This window comes from Takifugu rubripes, chromosome 9 (genome assembly GCF_901000725.2).
Source record: "Takifugu rubripes chromosome 9, fTakRub1.2, whole genome shotgun sequence".
NCBI classification, from domain to species: Eukaryota; Metazoa; Chordata; class Actinopteri; order Tetraodontiformes; family Tetraodontidae; genus Takifugu; species Takifugu rubripes.
This window is the reverse complement of record NC_042293.1, coordinates 1939898-1957556: the sequence shown is the minus strand read 5'-3', so window position 1 is coordinate 1957556 and position 17659 is coordinate 1939898. Positions and strand designations below refer to the sequence as shown.

General features: G+C 47.1%; 1 protein-coding gene across 1 annotated transcript in view; it reads left to right on the top strand.

Moving 5' to 3' along the window:
* igf1ra (insulin-like growth factor 1a receptor) overlaps positions 1–14872 on the top strand; it is a 56871-nt gene extending 41999 nt beyond the window's left edge. The window contains exons 3-21 of the mRNA XM_003967057.3: positions 139–439; positions 1148–1284; positions 1725–1869; positions 2593–2801; positions 2921–3047; positions 3976–4211; positions 4292–4459; positions 4624–4831; positions 6661–6947; positions 7045–7187; positions 7694–7859; positions 7968–8070; positions 8153–8223; positions 8304–8533; positions 9083–9187; positions 9356–9515; positions 9751–9880; positions 10861–10995; positions 13223–14872. Coding sequence (XP_003967106.3) covers positions 139–439; positions 1148–1284; positions 1725–1869; positions 2593–2801; positions 2921–3047; positions 3976–4211; positions 4292–4459; positions 4624–4831; positions 6661–6947; positions 7045–7187; positions 7694–7859; positions 7968–8070; positions 8153–8223; positions 8304–8533; positions 9083–9187; positions 9356–9515; positions 9751–9880; positions 10861–10995; positions 13223–13769 — 3608 coding nt within the window. The 3' untranslated portion in view covers positions 13770–14872. The remainder of the gene's footprint in view (positions 1–138; positions 440–1147; positions 1285–1724; positions 1870–2592; positions 2802–2920; positions 3048–3975; positions 4212–4291; positions 4460–4623; positions 4832–6660; positions 6948–7044; positions 7188–7693; positions 7860–7967; positions 8071–8152; positions 8224–8303; positions 8534–9082; positions 9188–9355; positions 9516–9750; positions 9881–10860; positions 10996–13222) is intronic.
* The last annotated feature ends 2787 nt before the right edge of the window (positions 14873–17659 follow it).

The window sequence follows — 17659 nt, the reverse complement described above, 5'->3', positions numbered from 1 at the left end:
CCACAGCAGCCTTAATGTTACATACACTGTGTTTTGCCTCTTTTTTGACCTTTACCATCCTTGATTTTATGGGAACGGCATCCTGCTGTGCAGACTGTCTGACATCTGTCCACCCCCCCCACCCCTCTGTCTCCCCAGTCTGTCCGGAGCGCTGCAAGCTCGCCTGCACGGACCAGGGCGAGTGCTGCCACAGCCAGTGCCTGGGCAGCTGCACTGAGCCCCACAACGACATGGCGTGCTCCGCCTGCCTCCACTACCACCACGAGGGCCGCTGCGTGCAGGACTGCCCTCCGGGCACCTACAAGTTCGAGGGCTGGCGCTGCATCACCATGGATCTGTGCTCTCAAGTGCACCTGCTCGACGACACTCAGTTTGTCCTCCACGGGGGAGAATGCATGCCCGAATGCCCCTCCGGCTTCACACGCAATGAGACAAATCCGTAAGGACGCGCCCTTCACTTCAGAGTTCTGATGATGTGTTTAAATAGCGCAGCCATGTGATGCTGCTGCTTTGGAACGGTTCCGTGAACCATTACTGCATCGGGGTTTCAAAATTTCTTTGAATTTCGTGACCGATTTTTGTAAACACAACTGAAATAATCGCAGAAAAAGGCTGTTCGCTGCGGGCTATTGCATGAAGAATTCATCGGCATAAAGCATCCTGGGTACTTGCCTGAACTTTATCTGACCCTTCTTTTCTCAGGTCTTTCCACAGATCTGCTTTTTTTATTAGTGGTTCAAGAAACTGTTAAAAAAAATCCTCATAGAAATTTTACGAGATAACTCCCTTCAACTCCCCTTTGTTGGACACGCGGACAAACTTTTCCGCTGTTTTGTCTTGTCGGCTCCCAAACTCTCCGTTGCCGGCTCTCTGTTGCTGTGTATTTCTTTTTCGGACATACCACCGATGTTTCGTCTCTGAGATCAGTCCAGTGAGTCACTCTCTCATGAGTTCAGATGAGACAGAGTTTAAACTCTCTGCGTGAGAGATAGCCTTGTGTCACGCGTTGAATTTATTGGCCTGAATCATTTGGAATGAGTTAGGGAGTGGACAAATTATTTCAGGATGATGTAAATAAAGCAAGAATTTGCTCTTAAATCATCTCTTTCTCCCCATCCCCCCTCCTCTCCTCTTCTGCTATGTACAGAATGTTTTGCAATGCCTGCAATGGACCCTGTGACAAGTCGTGCCCTTCGTCCATGATCGACTCTGTGGACGCTGCTCAGAGCCTGAAGGGCTGCACCGTCATCGACGGCAATCTGGACATTAACATTCGGCACGGAAGTGAGTGATTTAATTACATGGAGCTCTGTCATTTTTATTGAAACTTGTGTGTCATGTTCAAAGGTTGTTAAAATGATGAATTTTTTTTTTCATTTTCAGCCGAGTCTTTCTCTCTAGAGGACATCTTGCCTGTGTTATCATACTCAATAAAAATAGAAATATAGATCATTCTCCCTTATTCCCGCCATGATGCCCAATGAGGCAGACTGGATGAACATTACACGTGCTTCTAACTCAATTATCACATTATGTGCCGTTTGTTTGTTCAGTTGACAGAGCGGCTCACTAGCTAATCTCCACATACGATAAATCCTAACTAATGTCGCACTCATTGGGATTTTTCAATTAGGAACAAGTGTGGGTGTTGCTGCAGCAGCTTCGGTGACAGCAGAGGTTCCTTATTATAACACTCTGCTTATGTTCCTCCCCCTTGTCCCCAGATAACATCACATCTGAGCTGGAGAGCTTCATGGGATTGATCCAGAGAGTGACGGGCTACGTGAAGATCCGACACTCCCACGCACTCGTCTCTCTGTCCTTCCTCAAGAGCCTGCGTTTCATCAACGGGCACAAGCTCATCGATAAGTACGTCCCCTCGAGGCTGTCTGTTTGCACGCTTCGCCTGTGGATGCTTGCACGCCCGCGTGGGGCGAATGGGGAGTTAGCGGACGCGGGGCGAACCGCAGCACACCAGGGGGGCCCCGCCACACACAAAACGGTTGAAGTCACATTTATGTCGCAGCCAGTTCTCGCTGCAAGAGCGACCGCCTTTTCTGGTTGATCGGTGCATTCCCATGAACCGAGGAATCTAAATATAACAGAGCCATTTGCAGATATTCTAGTATCATGTCAGAAAGGCACGATAAGAGTGTCGCTGTTAAGTCGAAGGGCACTCAGGTGATTGTCTCACGCACAAGGGAAAGTTTTTTCCATCATGGCCAGGGGTCATGGGAGATCCTGTCACCCTTCATGCTATCGTTTGCGTCGGGGTAAGGTTTCACCCAGAGGAATGCTCTTGAGGACGGCAGGCATTACGTCGGCTCTGGAAGTCGTCTGCTATTCATACTTGAACGGCTGAGTGTTGGCTCTGTCTCTGTTTCATATCTTTCTGTGCACACAAGCTGTCAAACAAACAATCCCGAGGCGATGTGTCACGCACCTCTTAATGTTACGCACTGCCACGAGGGGGAGAGCAAAGTTTAAACCACTTCTTTTTCCTCTGATACTCTGGTACACCCAAGCTTTGTGCTGTTTTCGTGATTTCTGAGAGATGGTTGTAACTTTTCCCTCATTATTCTTCATTATCAGCATATACGCATTCTCCGCCATCAACAACCAGAACCTGCAAAACCTGTGGGACTGGAACCAGCACAACCTAGCGATTCTGAACGGACGCCTCTTCTTTCGCCTGAACCCCAAATTGTGCATATCGGAAATCCACAAGATGTGGGAGAAAACGGGCAAGACAGAGAAACCAGAGGAGGGGGACTTCCTTAACAACGGTGAACAAGCCAGCTGTGAGTATTTTTTCCACGTCACCTTTGGCCAAAGGAGCTACACATTTATTTATTTGATTTATTTTTTACATTTTTACTTTTTTGATGATGTTTCATTGAGAATCCATCTGTTCAAACAGGTAAAAGTCACATTTTGAAGTTCAAGTCCAACGTCACATCGAGCCACACCATCGGGTTGACATGGGAAAACTACCGGCCTCCGGGATACAAAGGCATGATCAGCTTCATCGTCTACTACAAGGAATCGTGAGTAGAGAACTATCACAGAAAATCGTGAATCCAGGAATTTGCCATTACGCACTAAGAAACAAACCCTAAGTCAGCCCAACCCAAAGAAACCTGCAGCTGTTCCACAAATGTAACCATTCAACACGGTTTCCTGTGACCTATCTGAGGCCAGGTCTCATATTTGACCAAAATCAGTCCTCCGAAAGCCCATGTGAGTCGGATTCCTCATGTTTTAAATCAGCAGATGACGCATGTTGACATCATGGGACGTGGAACATAAACATGACTCAGGGTTTTTGCCTTTTTCCAACACAAATAAGCACCTGAATCACACAAAGAGAGATGAATCACCGCCAAGGCTTTGATTCATTGGTTTAAAATATATTATACATTAACAAATATACAATATTTCTCATAGTAAATATTTTGAAACCAGCATTATGATATAATATTAAACAGTTGCCTATATATTGAAGAATGCACAATAGGGTATTGTTTGTTTAATATCAGTGTCAGTTCCTCTCAAATTAAGAGGAACTTAATTGAAAAGAATGAGAGATTCTCTGTGGTTCGGCGTGTTCAAACACCATCTGTTCATATGACATGTGGCTGTTCACTATTTTCCACATGCAGTGTCTGAGCTTTAAGATTAATTTCCTGCTTTTAGGCTTTCTGTTTTAAGACAGCTAAAAGACAGATTCTTACAATGGAAAGGCTATCACCCCGTCTGTTTATTATTTAAGATCTGGATCTAATTTCTCTTATTCCACTGGTACAAAGAAAAACAAATGACAGCCTTGAAGGTAGATTGAAAATAAATAAAGTGCTTACCGTTGAATTACGTCATCGGACATGACCCAGAAATCGGTTCACGCGTACATGTTGTCGTTTTTTTAATGAAGCTGCCATGTCGTTAATATACCGCCTTGTTGTCTGTCCTCACCAGTCCGTTCCAGAACATCACAGAATTCGACGGCCAGGATGGCTGTGGATCAAACAGTTGGCACATGGTGGACGTAGATCTACCTCAGGACCAGAGCATCGACCCGAAAATCACCCTTCTGCACCTCAAGCCCTGGACCCAGTATGCTATATTTGTGAAGGTCATTACCCTACAGTTGGGGGACAAACACATCACGGGGGCGAAGAGCGACATAATATACATCCGCACACGCCCGTCATGTGAGTATCCCCTCCAGTCTGTAGATGAATTCCCACCTCTCTGCGGCACTTTTATTCAAAATCACATGATTCCGTTGCAGTGCCGTCTATGCCCAAAGACCCTCGTGCTTATGCTAACTCCTCCACCCAGCTGATAGTGAAGTGGTCACCTCCGGCCTTTCCCAACGGCAATCTGACATACTATCTGGTCCGCTGGCAGCGGCAGCCAGAGGACAGAGAGCTCTACCAGCACAACTACTGCTCCAAAAGTGTGTATAAACCCTCTTGTATGTGCGCTTCCAACAGTGCTGACCTCTGAAATAGCTAAACAACCCTTCGCAGGTAGTGACTGTAAAGGCCTTGTATCATAAGGAGCTGCGTTGGTGCAGACATAAGATGCACATTCCTAAACACTTGTTTTCTCTTGAACCAGAACTCAAGATCCCACTCCGGATCTCAGCCACAGGGCATATGGACATGGAGGAGAGCACCAAGCCCACCAAATCTGACCTGGCGGGTGCAGGCAACGTCCAATGCTGCAACTGCCCGAAGACATCTGAAGTGAAGGACCGGGAGAAGGATGACCGTTTGTTTTTCAAGATGTTTGAGAACTTCCTCCACAACGCCATCTTTTTGCCAAGGTATAGTGACCTTTTGACCTGTGGGAACCAGCCACGTTACTCGGGGTCTCGGTGGCGAAGGACGTCGGGGTGAAAGGGCGGCTCTGTGGCTCGGCCCTTTTGGTTTGCTCACGGGGATACGTGCTTGTTCAGATCCACAGCCGCCTCGGTGTGATTGCGGCTTTTCCGTTGTCATAGCAACAGTGACAGTGGGGGTTGTCGGGTCCAAGCAGGCAGCAATTTAGGCAACAAACAAACCCAGGAGAGAGGTGTGATTAGCGAGTCTAAAGGACCTGGCGTGGCGGCACACTCGAAGCCGCTTGTGCTTTTGTTGTCCACAATAGCGACTGACATCTGTGTTGTGTTATCATTTCGCCTGGTTTCAGTGGACCAAACTCTCTTCCTCCCCCACGGACCTCTTAACATCACTGATAGGCTGACACAAAACCCCTACAACCGGTGCCCTCATGCCCATCCGTGGCAACAAAACAAGGAAGGCTCGCTTCCCTCGTCCTCCTGAGAACATTCAGCAGATAAGAACTCTGGAAGAGTTCTTTATCTTGTAATTGACTGGTTATTGTTCTTCAGCACACGTGAGTGTCTGCAGAATTGCTTAGTTCTTACAGATCGCTCCAGGGCCTCAACTTTAATCCAAAAGTTCACTGTTTAGAACCTGTAAGCTACCAGGGGAACCTACGGCAAATGCATCTGGAATGTAGATGAATGAGGGAAGAGCCCCGTCGGTGCTGGAAGACTGACAGAGAGTCAGAAGGACGGGCTGATTTAGTGGAGCTCAGTCAGGTGGCTGCTGGTGTCTGATTCAGCAGGAACCCAAACCTGTTATCGGCTGACTTCAGCCTGTGTTTACTTTAGTCACCTGCTGCTGAAATGCGTGACGCACACGTCCAGAACCAGTTCAGGATCTAGCGACAGACCCTTCACCTATGTTGAATGTACACAAACGAGGCTCCGTGTGCCTGAGAGCCTAATCGAGGGTTTTCTCTTTGGGTTCCGTTGCTTGAAAGGTGTACTCTTTTTTTAGCCGCTGAGGTCAGGACACTATCTGTAGTAACTCACTCGTTATAAGGTCAAGCTTCAGTCAGCTGAAGAGGACTCTCTCAGAGGGCTCAGACGCCCCTGCTCGAGCCTCAACACCCCCTTTCAGATGATCAGGTCATTTTTTTTTAGTTTTGCTGCCGTCTACAATTACTCAACTCGCTATACTATTGAGCAGCTATTTTAAAACTGATTAGTAACTTTCTAGGCGGTTGAAAAATAATAATTATTGAAAAATCATGAACTGTGTGGAAAACTTTGTGTACAGCCGTCGACAGCGTGAATTATGAGCATCACATGCTGTAATCCAAATCTAACCACCTGCTCATGTGGTCCTTGTTACCACCTATAGACACTTATCACCTAGAGAGTTCTAAAAAGGCTCTGTTCTACATCACCTGTTCACCTCCGCCTGTCCGCACCATGCTCATTTTACAATGACTGTGGTCGTGTGCCGACTGCTGAATCCAGGTCGCGCTGTTACCCACAAGAGCATCCGAGTGTTCACTTAACTGTAGCATAAAAAATGTCGGTATAATGAATAATGAATCTGTGGATAAAATAGTAAAAATATGGTGAAGTTACTGGAAGTAATATTGCACTTTGTAGACGGTCCCTGGGAGCTCATGCAATATCTCCTCTTTTGGTGTTATCTCTTTCTTTTAATAAACTCCACCTTGGTAGGAACGAAATAGAATCAAGAATGTTTCAAAGGTTTTGACTTCTTTCAAAAAGGAAGAACTATGTCTAAGCTTTCATCTGTCTGACCTCGTCCTCACCTCTCTGTGTTCCAGGCCGCCGGATCGCCGCCGCAGAGATGTCTTTGGTGTGCCTAACTCCACGCTGTTTCTGGAGGGCGGAGTCAGGGGGAACACCACGATCGGCACAGGGGACAACACCACAGACAGCATCCCTCCTATCAAGGAGTACCCCTTCTCAGAGGGAAAGAGCACAGTGGAGTTCTTAGAGATCCCCCACTTGCAACCTTTCACCGTTTACCGCATTGACCTCCACGCCTGCAACGAGGAGGTGGGACACTGCAGCGTCGGAGCTTTCGTCTACTCCCGGACCAAACCTGCAGGTTGGAAGCCCACCTGGACGTGCCGGGGTGCAGATTACACCTGCCTGTCGCGCTCTTTCAGTATGTCACTAACAAGGATGTGTGTTTGTTTCCCCAGTTGGAGCTGACGACATCCCTGGGAAGGTGATATATGAGAGGAGCGATAAGGTCGAGGGTTGCGTGTTGCTGCATTGGTCAGAGCCCGTCACGCCAAACGGTCTCATCTTGATGTACGAGGTCAAGTTCCGCCCTGGGAATGAGGTGCGTGTTAGATATCACAGGTGTGACCTGGCCTGAGGTCGCTCATTACTTCACGTGTTGCGTCATATCTACTCCGCGCTGCAACAGGTTATGATATCAAGGAAAGATGGGGGGGTTGAAGATTGCCGCAGGGTGGTGATCTATACTCAAAGGAGAGCTGAACAGAGGAAGAATTCCTGCGAGTGTATTTCAAGACATCTAAATTAATCAAAAAAATTTCAAAACATATGGCTGAATTTATGGAGCTATCATGGTAATCCACGTGTAGATTTCCGTCTTTAATTCAAGGTTTTTAGGGAATTCTATTCAGCAATCAGTCCTTTGTTCAAAAAAGCATCATTGGAATATAATTTAACACTCGTAAAAATCAGTAAAAACCCAGTGACTGTCTGAAGTCTGGACTACGTGACCTGTATTCCTGCCCCTCACTCAGAGGTCACCTAGTTAGCTCCAGAAATGATCCTGAAGTTGAGACGTTCAACCAGAGCCGTTTTTCACTCTTGCAGCCCGAGAAGCACAAGTGTGTGTCGCGGCAGCACTACCTGGAGCACAAGGGAGCCCGGCTGACCAACCTCGGACCAGGGAATTACTCTGCTCAAGTGCGCGCCACTTCTCTGGCAGGAAACAGCTCCTGGACCGAGAGCCTGTTTTTCTACGTGCCGCCGCCCAAACGTAATGCAGCACATCTCGTTATCCCAGTCAGAATCTGGGAAATGCTGAGGATGTTTGAAGGCAGCAATAAGAACGCCGAGCCTGTGCTAACGATGTTTTTCTCTCCAGGAGATGATGGCGTTACCTTCTACCTGGTCATCATCATTCCCATCCTAGCGACTCTTTTAATCGCCGGCCTCACCACGATCCTCTTCTTTGTGAACAAAAAGAGGCGAGTACCTTCATGAACATTTTGTGTTTCCCTCCTCGCAATGATTACAAACCATCACATCCTGATGTCCTGCTGATTGCAGGAACAGTGACAGGTTGGGAAACGGGGTTCTTTACGCGTCTGTCAATCCAGAGTACTTCAGCGCTGCAGAGAGTAAGAGAATCAACAAGAATCGCTGCGTTTCTGTTTGGGTGAGAATATGTAGGGTTGAGCCGCTGCGTGTGTTGATCCAGTGTACGTCCCGGACGAGTGGGAGGTGGCCAGGGAAAAGATCACGATGCACAAGGAGCTGGGCCAGGGCTCCTTCGGCATGGTGTACGAGGGCATCGCCAAGGGTGTGGTCAAGGACGAGCCCGAGACGCGAGTGGCCATCAAGACGGTCAACGAATCGGCCAGCATGAGAGAGCGGATCGAATTTTTGAACGAGGCGTCGGTCATGAAGGAGTTCAACTGTCACCACGTGGTAAGAAGGAAGCAGCCGGTCATTAGATCACACAGATCCCACCCGCAGAACTCCAAATGAGCTTTATTGGCCCATTAAAAGCATGAGCAGTATCAGCGGGGTGCAACGCCATTGTCTTTGCTCGGGAAGCCAAGGCCCAAGGCAGCATCCAGACTCCCATGCCGTGTACATCCTCTCATCGGTGCGCTCACAGCCTCATTAAATGCCTGGGATTCTTTTTTCCCCTTTGGGAAGTCTGGCTGCTAAAAAGACAACTACCTAATCATTTAAGTTATTTTGAAAGATGAAATGGAAATAAATTTACCACCGGTCTTTAAACTTGCCCAAAATCCGTGGAAGAAAAAAGGGGTGATGATCCAAACACAAGTAAAAGGAAGCGATGCTAACTAGCTTAGCACAGAAGTCAGTAGTGGACCTGCACCCTTATAGAATTAGCAGATTAGACTTTTTTAACCAGATGTTTAGATTAAAAGTGCAGTTAATATGTAGCCGCTGTTGATGGACTATTGATTGGCGATATCTGCCTCTGCTATGGTGTGATCGATGCAGGTGCGGCTGCTGGGTGTAGTGTCTCAGGGACAGCCGACGTTGGTGATCATGGAGCTGATGACCCGCGGAGATCTTAAGAGCTACTTGCGCTCTTTACGCAAAGAAGTAAGCAGCCTTCTCTCTCTTTCTCACTCACACACACACACACACACACACACACACACAAGCTTGTAACAGTTTCTATAGAATGTGGTCTCTGGAATCGAATGGTCTCTATTCCAGCTCTGTCTGACAGCTGCTCCAGGACTGACTAATGATTGTTTTTCTTTATAGAACTCCACCAGCCAGGTCCTGCCACCACTCAAAAAGATGATCCAGATGGCGGGGGAGATCGCCGACGGCATGTCGTACCTTAATGCCAACAAGTTTGTCCACAGAGATCTGGCTGCCAGGAACTGCATGGTGGCCGAGGACTTCACTGTGAAGATTGGAGGTAAGTCGAGCTAATCAGGCTCTTCCTGGTCGTTCAGGGCCGAAAACCAGACGATGGTGATAAATAGGTGTTTGGATTTCAACGATTGCCTGAAGCGGGGGAGGCTTAATGTAGATGGACGGAGTGAGAGTGGAAGAAATGAGGGAATGGGAGAGCTCCTTCTCCCACACAGCGGAGGAGACAGTTAGTGGCTTTCCCAACCTTTGGTTTTCATGGGTTTTTCTTTCCTCTTTAGATTTTGGAATGACGAGAGACATTTACGAGACAGATTACTACAGAAAAGGAGGGAAGGGCCTGCTGCCTGTCCGCTGGATGTCTCCAGAGTCACTGAAAGATGGCGTGTTCACTACAATGTCTGATGTCTGGTACGAGAATGAACACTCACACGTCTACATTACGAAACATTCACGCAACAAGGGGGGGAAACTTTTTCATATCAGCTAAACTAAACAATTTAATACACTTCATACAGTGTCAAACATGCTACTCTTGTCATTCACAGCCCATTCGTTTGTCACAAACTGTATATTTCAATTGGACATTAAATTTCAGCCCACTTTGCCCATTTTTCCCCCATTCACAGGGATGAATATACATGTTTACCAGCTCCCTTACAACTTTTTGTTTTCCAACTCAACATGTCCCAAGGGTCAGTTCCTAAAAGTGGGCTTAAACTGCTCCAGATGTTCTCTAATCATAGGCTGCAGTGCCAGCACCAACCCACCTCCGCGTTTGTGTACTGCATCTACCGCTTTGATGTTACGCAGATGAACTGCTGCAAGTCATAGCCATTCTGGGCTCCATGGGAACTCACAAATAGGAAACTTTTTGTTCCACTGATGAGGAAATGCTGTGTGAATCAGGCTTTTGTCTGTCTGAGGGGGTTCCAGGCAGCAGTATGCACCATATGTACCCTGGAGTTTACTCTTACGCCACCAGAGAAACCAGCAGAAAGACTGAACCAAACTTTAGACTAAACGTTGCCGCCGAAGTCGAGATAGGAACTTTGTGGATGAGAGGTTGAGATTAAACCGAGGCGGTGTTGAGTAATCTTTTGTCTTTTAGGTTTAAATGATGCATTTTATACTGTAATTTGCATTCGGCCGCATTTTATGTTTAATTAAGCCTTAGCAAAGTTTGAATCTAAAAATGACATAACATGTTGTCCTTAAAAGTTTAAGGAGGAGCAATAAATGTCACTTTTCACCGTAGATCTACGTCTCAATGTCATAAAACCATGCAGCAGTGTTTAATTCGTATACATTTGTCATCTTAGCTGTTTCTTCCGTGTTCTGCACGAGTAACAACAAACTGACATTGATTCAAACTATCAAAACTCTTGCAGGTCGTTCGGTGTGGTGCTGTGGGAGATTGCCACCTTGGCGGAGCAGCCGTACCAGGGCATGTCCAACGAGCAAGTGCTGCGCTTCGTCATGGAGGGAGGACTCCTGGACAAACCCGACAACTGCCCCGACATGCTGTAAGTCTAACTCATCTCCCCTTTTCAGATCGTACACTTTTATGGTGTAAAACCTCTCTGGTTTTATCCTCGACCGCCGACGACTCCGCCTCGCATGTCCCATTCAATTTCAAGAGCGGGTCTATTTAAAGCAGAGGTCCTGAGATATCATGTGGTGTGTAAGCTGAGGTACAGCCAAAAATGAGTCCCGACATTGACGTCATGGTTTAAATGTGGACCGTTGACGACACTTTCAGCTATGGCGAGAAAACTCATCGGCTTAGGCCCATAGAAGGGATGCCTCAACCCGTGTGTGAAAGATGCCCCTCATTCCGATGGGTGCGATGACGGCCTCTGTCCAGGAAACCAAGCGGGAAAGATGAGCTTCATTAACTCCGATATGAACCGCCGCGGCCGGTCAGAGTGGATACACACTCTGACCTCAGCGTTAGGGCATCTCGGTGTCTCTCTGCACGCCGCCAGCCTCACCTTAGAAAGGGAATGCAAGCTGACGGGAAAAACAGCTCCCAAATGTTGTGCAGACACAGACCTCTGGTTTCTATGGCAGCCTGACTGTTTTGTCCTGATTACAGGAGTGTGTGGATTGTGTTACTGAGGTGGCGGCGGTGGGAGACCCGGGGGGTGGGGGTGCAGGGGATTAGCCCCATGCTCTGTGAGCAACACATGTGGACGTCGCCGCTGCTGGCTTGAATTATGCGAGATTTCCAGAGGAGTGCTGAAGTGCGGCAGAGCCAGACACCCCTACAAAGACCGAGCACAATGATAGAAGAGGGATGAGTCATGTTTGGAGAGCTCCGACTGTCTCCTCCTTTCCCATGACCGTGTAGCCGAGGGTCAGTGGTCAGACTTCCCGAATTGCTGGCTGGAGTTTTCCTACAGACAAAGGTGCATTGTTGCTCCCTCCTTCTCTGAGGAGTTGGCCGACAAGGAAAGTCAAGACTCCGAGGCCACATTAAAGAGTCTTTTAATGACAGAGCGCACTGAGGTACATTCCGCTGTATATCAAGGTCACATTAGCGATAAAGTCTCAGTCTCCTCATCTAACACCCGCCGCTGACGTGCACACTGCTGTTTGCGACTCTGATCTGTAGTTTCGTCAGAGCGAGTCTGCTCTAAATGTGCAAGAGCAGCTAAAGTGGGTCAACCATTGGGAAAAGAAGGCAGTTTCATGAAAATAAGGACACATCCTAAGTTTATTTCACGTCAGCATCACGTCTGTTGTGCACCTGTGTGTCGGGAGAGACTTGAGGCTGACGGGCAGTCGGGATTTACTGCGCTGTTTGTTTTCCAAAGTTGCAATAAACAAGCCTTGTGTACAGCAGTGGGGGACTCAAGCTGCCCCGGGGCGCCAACCAGCACCGACATCCATTATGCCTTTCTTTTCTTCCGAGTCCCGGGTTTGGACAGTACAAAGCCAGCTTTTGCTGCGCTGCTTAAAAAGGAATCCGAGCTGCCCCCCCCCCCCCCCCCCCCCCCCCCCCATCCCGGATGTTTCAGAGTGTGAAACAAACTGCATGCTTAAGAAAGCTGTAACCATAATTCCTCTGCACAGAGAGAAGCTGGCACCCAGCTGTACCGAGATCGCTGCACCACAAGCGACACCAGAGAGACAACTGAGGTGTTTACTTCAGTGGGGGCCCTGAGAGTGCGCCCCACTTGTTCTGCGTATAACTGAAGCTCAGCTGCTGGCCTGGCATAGCAACCAAACTCAAAGAAAGTGCTGCATTAGTCATATTGCCGTAATGCAGCAATAAATACGTCATCCAGTCATTTTGTAATGTCTTCTGCAAAGGTGTTTTGTAACTCTGTCTACTCTCCTCTCGGCTGCATGCTGTCATAACACTTCTACTGTAAATCCCAAAAATAAAACTAAAGGAGTCGGTCTAAAGGGATGAAAACGGGTGACGCTAAAACCCTCCTTTAGTGTGTGTGTGTGTGTGTGTGTGTGTGTGGCGCGAACCAACTTTATTGAAGTCACACCCAATAAAAAAGGATATGAAGCAAAATAGGAAACAAGGCCGAGCCTGTTTTTCTGAATTTAAATCTTGTTCTGGTTTTTCCTGCTCTGAAACTTGGGAAAAATTAAAATAGTCACGTAATTATTTACTTGTGCATCGGTGATTGACGTCGTTCTTAAAGTAACAAGCCTTTACTGCCACCTGCTGGCAAGAAAGTTTTGCGCACCTTATTAGCCTGCAGCTCTGACCCTTCTGTATGTGGCTTGCAGGTTCGAGCTGATGAGGATGTGCTGGCAGTATAACCCCAAGATGCGTCCGTCCTTCCTGGAGATCATCAGCAGTATCAAAGAGGAACTGGACCTATCTTTCAGGGAGGTGAGCTTCTTCTACAGCGAGGAGAACAAGCCGCCGGACACGGAGGAGCTGGACATGGAGGTAGAGAACATGGAGAACATTCCACTGGACCCTGCATCTGCCAGACAGCCTGCTGCTGCCGCCGCCGCCACTGCTGCTGGTTCCCCGCTGTCGGGGTGTACGGGAGGCTGCACGCCGCCTCCATCCACTCAGAAGTTGTCCCCCATACAAGGCCCAGGGACTCCGCTGCTGGGACCCGTGTCTCCCTCCTCCCCGGGCCCAGTTGCCCCATCTTTGGCATCACCGGGTCAAGCCTTGGACAAGCACTCAGGACATGTTTCTGCCAACGGGCCTGTGGTCGTCCTTCGGCCCAACTTTGAAGAGATGCAACCCTATGCACACATGAACGGGGGCAGAAAGAATGAGCGGGCGTTACCGCTGCCCCAGTCGTCGGCCTGCTGATATCAGCCCAGCCCCTCTTTCTTTGACACAGGGTAACAAAAACCTCTCTTCTCTTAAAGAGGGACAGGTGACAGAAGACTGTTCTACTGTGCACCAGTAGTTGATTTCTCCACTCCTGTAAGGTCGAAGGTTACTTTTTAAAAATGGAACGAAATAGCACAGAAACCTGCAAAAGCATTTGGAGCCTTGCGGCTCAAACTCCCCACCGAGGAAACCCCCGCGCCGCCCGCAGAGCAGTTCTCGTAGCAAGAGTCCTTTAAGGAGGAAAAAACCACGAGGGCACGAATCCTCACTTGCAGGTTTGGACACAAAATTGTGGAAAATAATGTTGTTGTTTTGTTTAAAAAAAAAAAAAAGATCTGCCAGCAAATTCAACGGAAGAGCACTTTTTTCCCTGATTATTTCAGAGAGGATGTTGTAGATATCTTGACTGTGTATTTATACAATCCGATTCACTCAATACGTTTGCATTAGCAGACCGGCGCGTGTCCCTCAAGGATGCCCCGGTTAGACGTCACTGTTATGTCTGTGGGCGTCAATCGCCGACGGGGGCGGGTCAGGACGGAAGACGAGGGCCTTCTGTCGAACGGCCAAATCCGTTGGCAAACCGAGCTTTTCAGACAGGCCTCCCCTCTCGTTCGAAGCTGTGATTCACAGTTGAGCTCGCTCTGTCCAAGGAATCACCTGCTCAGGCGCCCTGGTGCTGCTGCAGCAGCTGTGTGCGTGGTGTGTGTTTGGTTTCCCATGGATGTTGGATCCACACCTGCATGGAATACCACGTTGTTCTTAGGAAACTCGCAAAGACGGCAGAAATCGGACGACACGGAACATTTAATTCATATCAGCTCAAACTGTCAACATTCTGGTTATTTGTACACACTTTTGTTGCTAAGTCATATTAAGAAGGGAAAATCATTGGATTCAAATTACAATAATCGGAATGGGTTAAAAAAAAAAAGATTGGTTGTGGGCAAAAAACCTGCAAAGGTTCTGTAGTGAATGAATGAACCAGACGCCTGTCATACCGCTGACAGCCTGGTGGGGGCAGGAGAGGACCCGATTGCAGGTCTGAAAATGGATTAAAATTTAAAACCCAACGTATGAGAAAAAAAAAACACGCTGTAAAAGTTTTAATCAGATAACTGAGACATCACTGGTTGAACTGACTGATCTCAACGGGCACAGAAAAACCTCACCGAACAGAACTTTGACTGACTGTGAATCACAGCCTCAGTCTCTAAAGGTCAAACGATCAGTTTCACGTTGGGCTTCGCTCCGAGAGGCAGATAATGAAAGACTCTGAGACACAAAAAGGTAACAGATCCCATTTCAAAACCACAGCAGATCTCTCTCTCTCCCTCTCTCTCGTTGCAACAGACATTTCTAAATTTCCTCCACATTTCAGACACATATAAAGGTCTTACAGTTGTGTTTCCGACTGCAGGATCAACTTTTTTATACACATCATTTGGCTTTTGTCACTTTTTTTTTTTTTTAAAAAGAAAGAAATAGAAGAAAAAAAAACTTTTTACGGTTCAAAAATGTTTGCCTCTATGTCTGTACAGAACAAAAGCTGCTATTTTATTCTTTTTCTCATTTTGGATGTTATATATATGATGAAATCCTTCAGGTTTGGTATTTTATGGTCTCCACTACGGTCTGTTTCTTATATCTACAAACTCTAAAAAAAAAAAAAGAAGAAAACAACAAAAAATAAGACAATTTAGATATAAACCCTTCTCCCGTTAACCCCCAAAGGTTTTCTGCATCATTAGAATCTGCTCATTGCCTTTAACTTTATGAAATGTTTCCTTCTGTTTTTGTTTTGCGGATGTCTATATTATTATTATTATAATTATTATTATTATTATTATTTGAAAGGACACCTTAGCTGGATGTGTGAGTGTGAACTTTCTGCACCCTCTTTTGTACTCTGCTGCCCCCAGCGTTGCTCTCTGGGTGCGACTCAATCTCAGGTTAATGTAAAGGCTTAGCTTTTCCCACCGTCACCCCCCCCCCCCCCAGTTTCTTCTGACTGTCAGGATCAGCCCCAGGGATCAGCTCTTACGCCACGTCTGGTCTTTGAACCCATCTGCTTCCCGCCTCCTCTCCGCTCGACACGGGGCCGTCGTCGTTTTTGCCTTAATTGCTCCAACCATCTGCCAATCCTTAGATATCAGATTTGTATAGAAGACTTATCACTTTAATCCTTTTGCAATGGGGCAAATGTTTCATAGCTTAGCATCCTCACAGCCGCCGCTCTTCTGAAACCAAATAGAGGATGGGTTAAATACGGGGAACACGCGGAGTCAAAGGTCTTAAAATGGCTGAAGAGTCAACCGTCTTCTGAAGGATTTCTCGTCACCTTCTGGAAATGTTGCCTGGTTATTATTGTTATTTTTCACCCCTTTCTTTGACTTTCCCCCCCCTGCAGGAGTGTTATTTATTTATTTTTTTATTCTTTTTCTTCTTCTTTAATAATACCAGTTTAAATCACTGTATAAATTCCCTATGATTCAGTATAAATGTTTTTTTTTGGCGTCATGACTGAGGGGACTTAAACATTTCCCCCCCCCCCCCTCCCCTTTGAGTATATGATCTACCTCACTCGTTCTAAAACATGTATTGGAAAACACAGCTCGCTCTTCTCTCGACGATTGTGGAGAACCCTCACGTGGAAGGTAAAGAAAGACCCACAGGGACCCTCACAGATCCCGCCGGGCCAGGAGGTGAAACGTCTGCGTGCTTTAAACGTCTCCGTGTCGAGATGCGGTCATTCCACGGTTCTTTCCACCCCCCCACCCCGACCAACAGCCGCAACCTGAAAACCTTCAAAAGACAGAAACTACTTCCCTCAGTCAAAAACAAAAAGCATTTATAGAGAATTTTTTTAAAAAAGCGTTCAGAAAAGGGAAGGTATTTTATCGACTTAAAAGAAGCGATTTCTCTTATGGGTCAGCAACATCACATGACTTTTGGGTCGCTAACGCTCAGAAATCACATCTATTTCCACATCTGGATCAATATTGTGAATGTAACGAGGTCACGTGTTCACTTTTCCACAGAACCATAGCGATAGCAGCAACTGCCACCTTTTCGTTTGCTCCTTTTTTATTTATTTTTTTAATCATTTGGACTCCCTGTTGACATGCCTTTCCTCTGCCCTGTTGTACTGCTGTCGAACACTAATGCTGCTGATACAAACCGCCACCTCAGTGGATCTTTCACGGTCAGAAAAGTAAAGAGCGGGATGACGCCACGGCGGCAGAGGAGCTCTCGCATCCCAAATCTCCTCCTGGTGAAAGCTCTCAGAGAGGTTCCTGTCTCAGCACAAGGGCAGGAGGCAGAAGAGTATTTTGTAAAAAAAAAAGAATCAGGCTAGCAACCAAAAAGCAATAAAAGGGTGACAACACGATTGGGTAACTAGTTAATGTGAATTTGGGGTGCGTCCAGCACGTTTTGAAAGAGGCTCTTGGTCTGACTGCTGCTGAATATCACCCAGGTACCAAACTCACCACTGACGAGCAAACATATCTGCGCGGTCGTTTTCTTCCATTTATGACTATGTAATAACTGATTCGCTTGTTTATGGATGGACTTGGACGACAAACCTGTCGCAACTGTTACACTTCAGTAAAACACTCGGGACACGTAGAGGACAGGGGCGTCGCTTAGATTACGGGTAGTTGCTGTAAGGACTAAATAACATTATTAGAGAGATTAGAGAGTTTACAGCTTCATGCTATAGTCGCTTCTGCTCGGCATCAATAAAAACGCCTGTAACTGATAAGAAATCTCCATCTTCGGCATCTTTGCCACTTTCCCTTCTTCAGAACGTTCTTCATGGCCTCCCCGGGTTCATGGAGGATGTTTGGCTCCCATCAAACTGC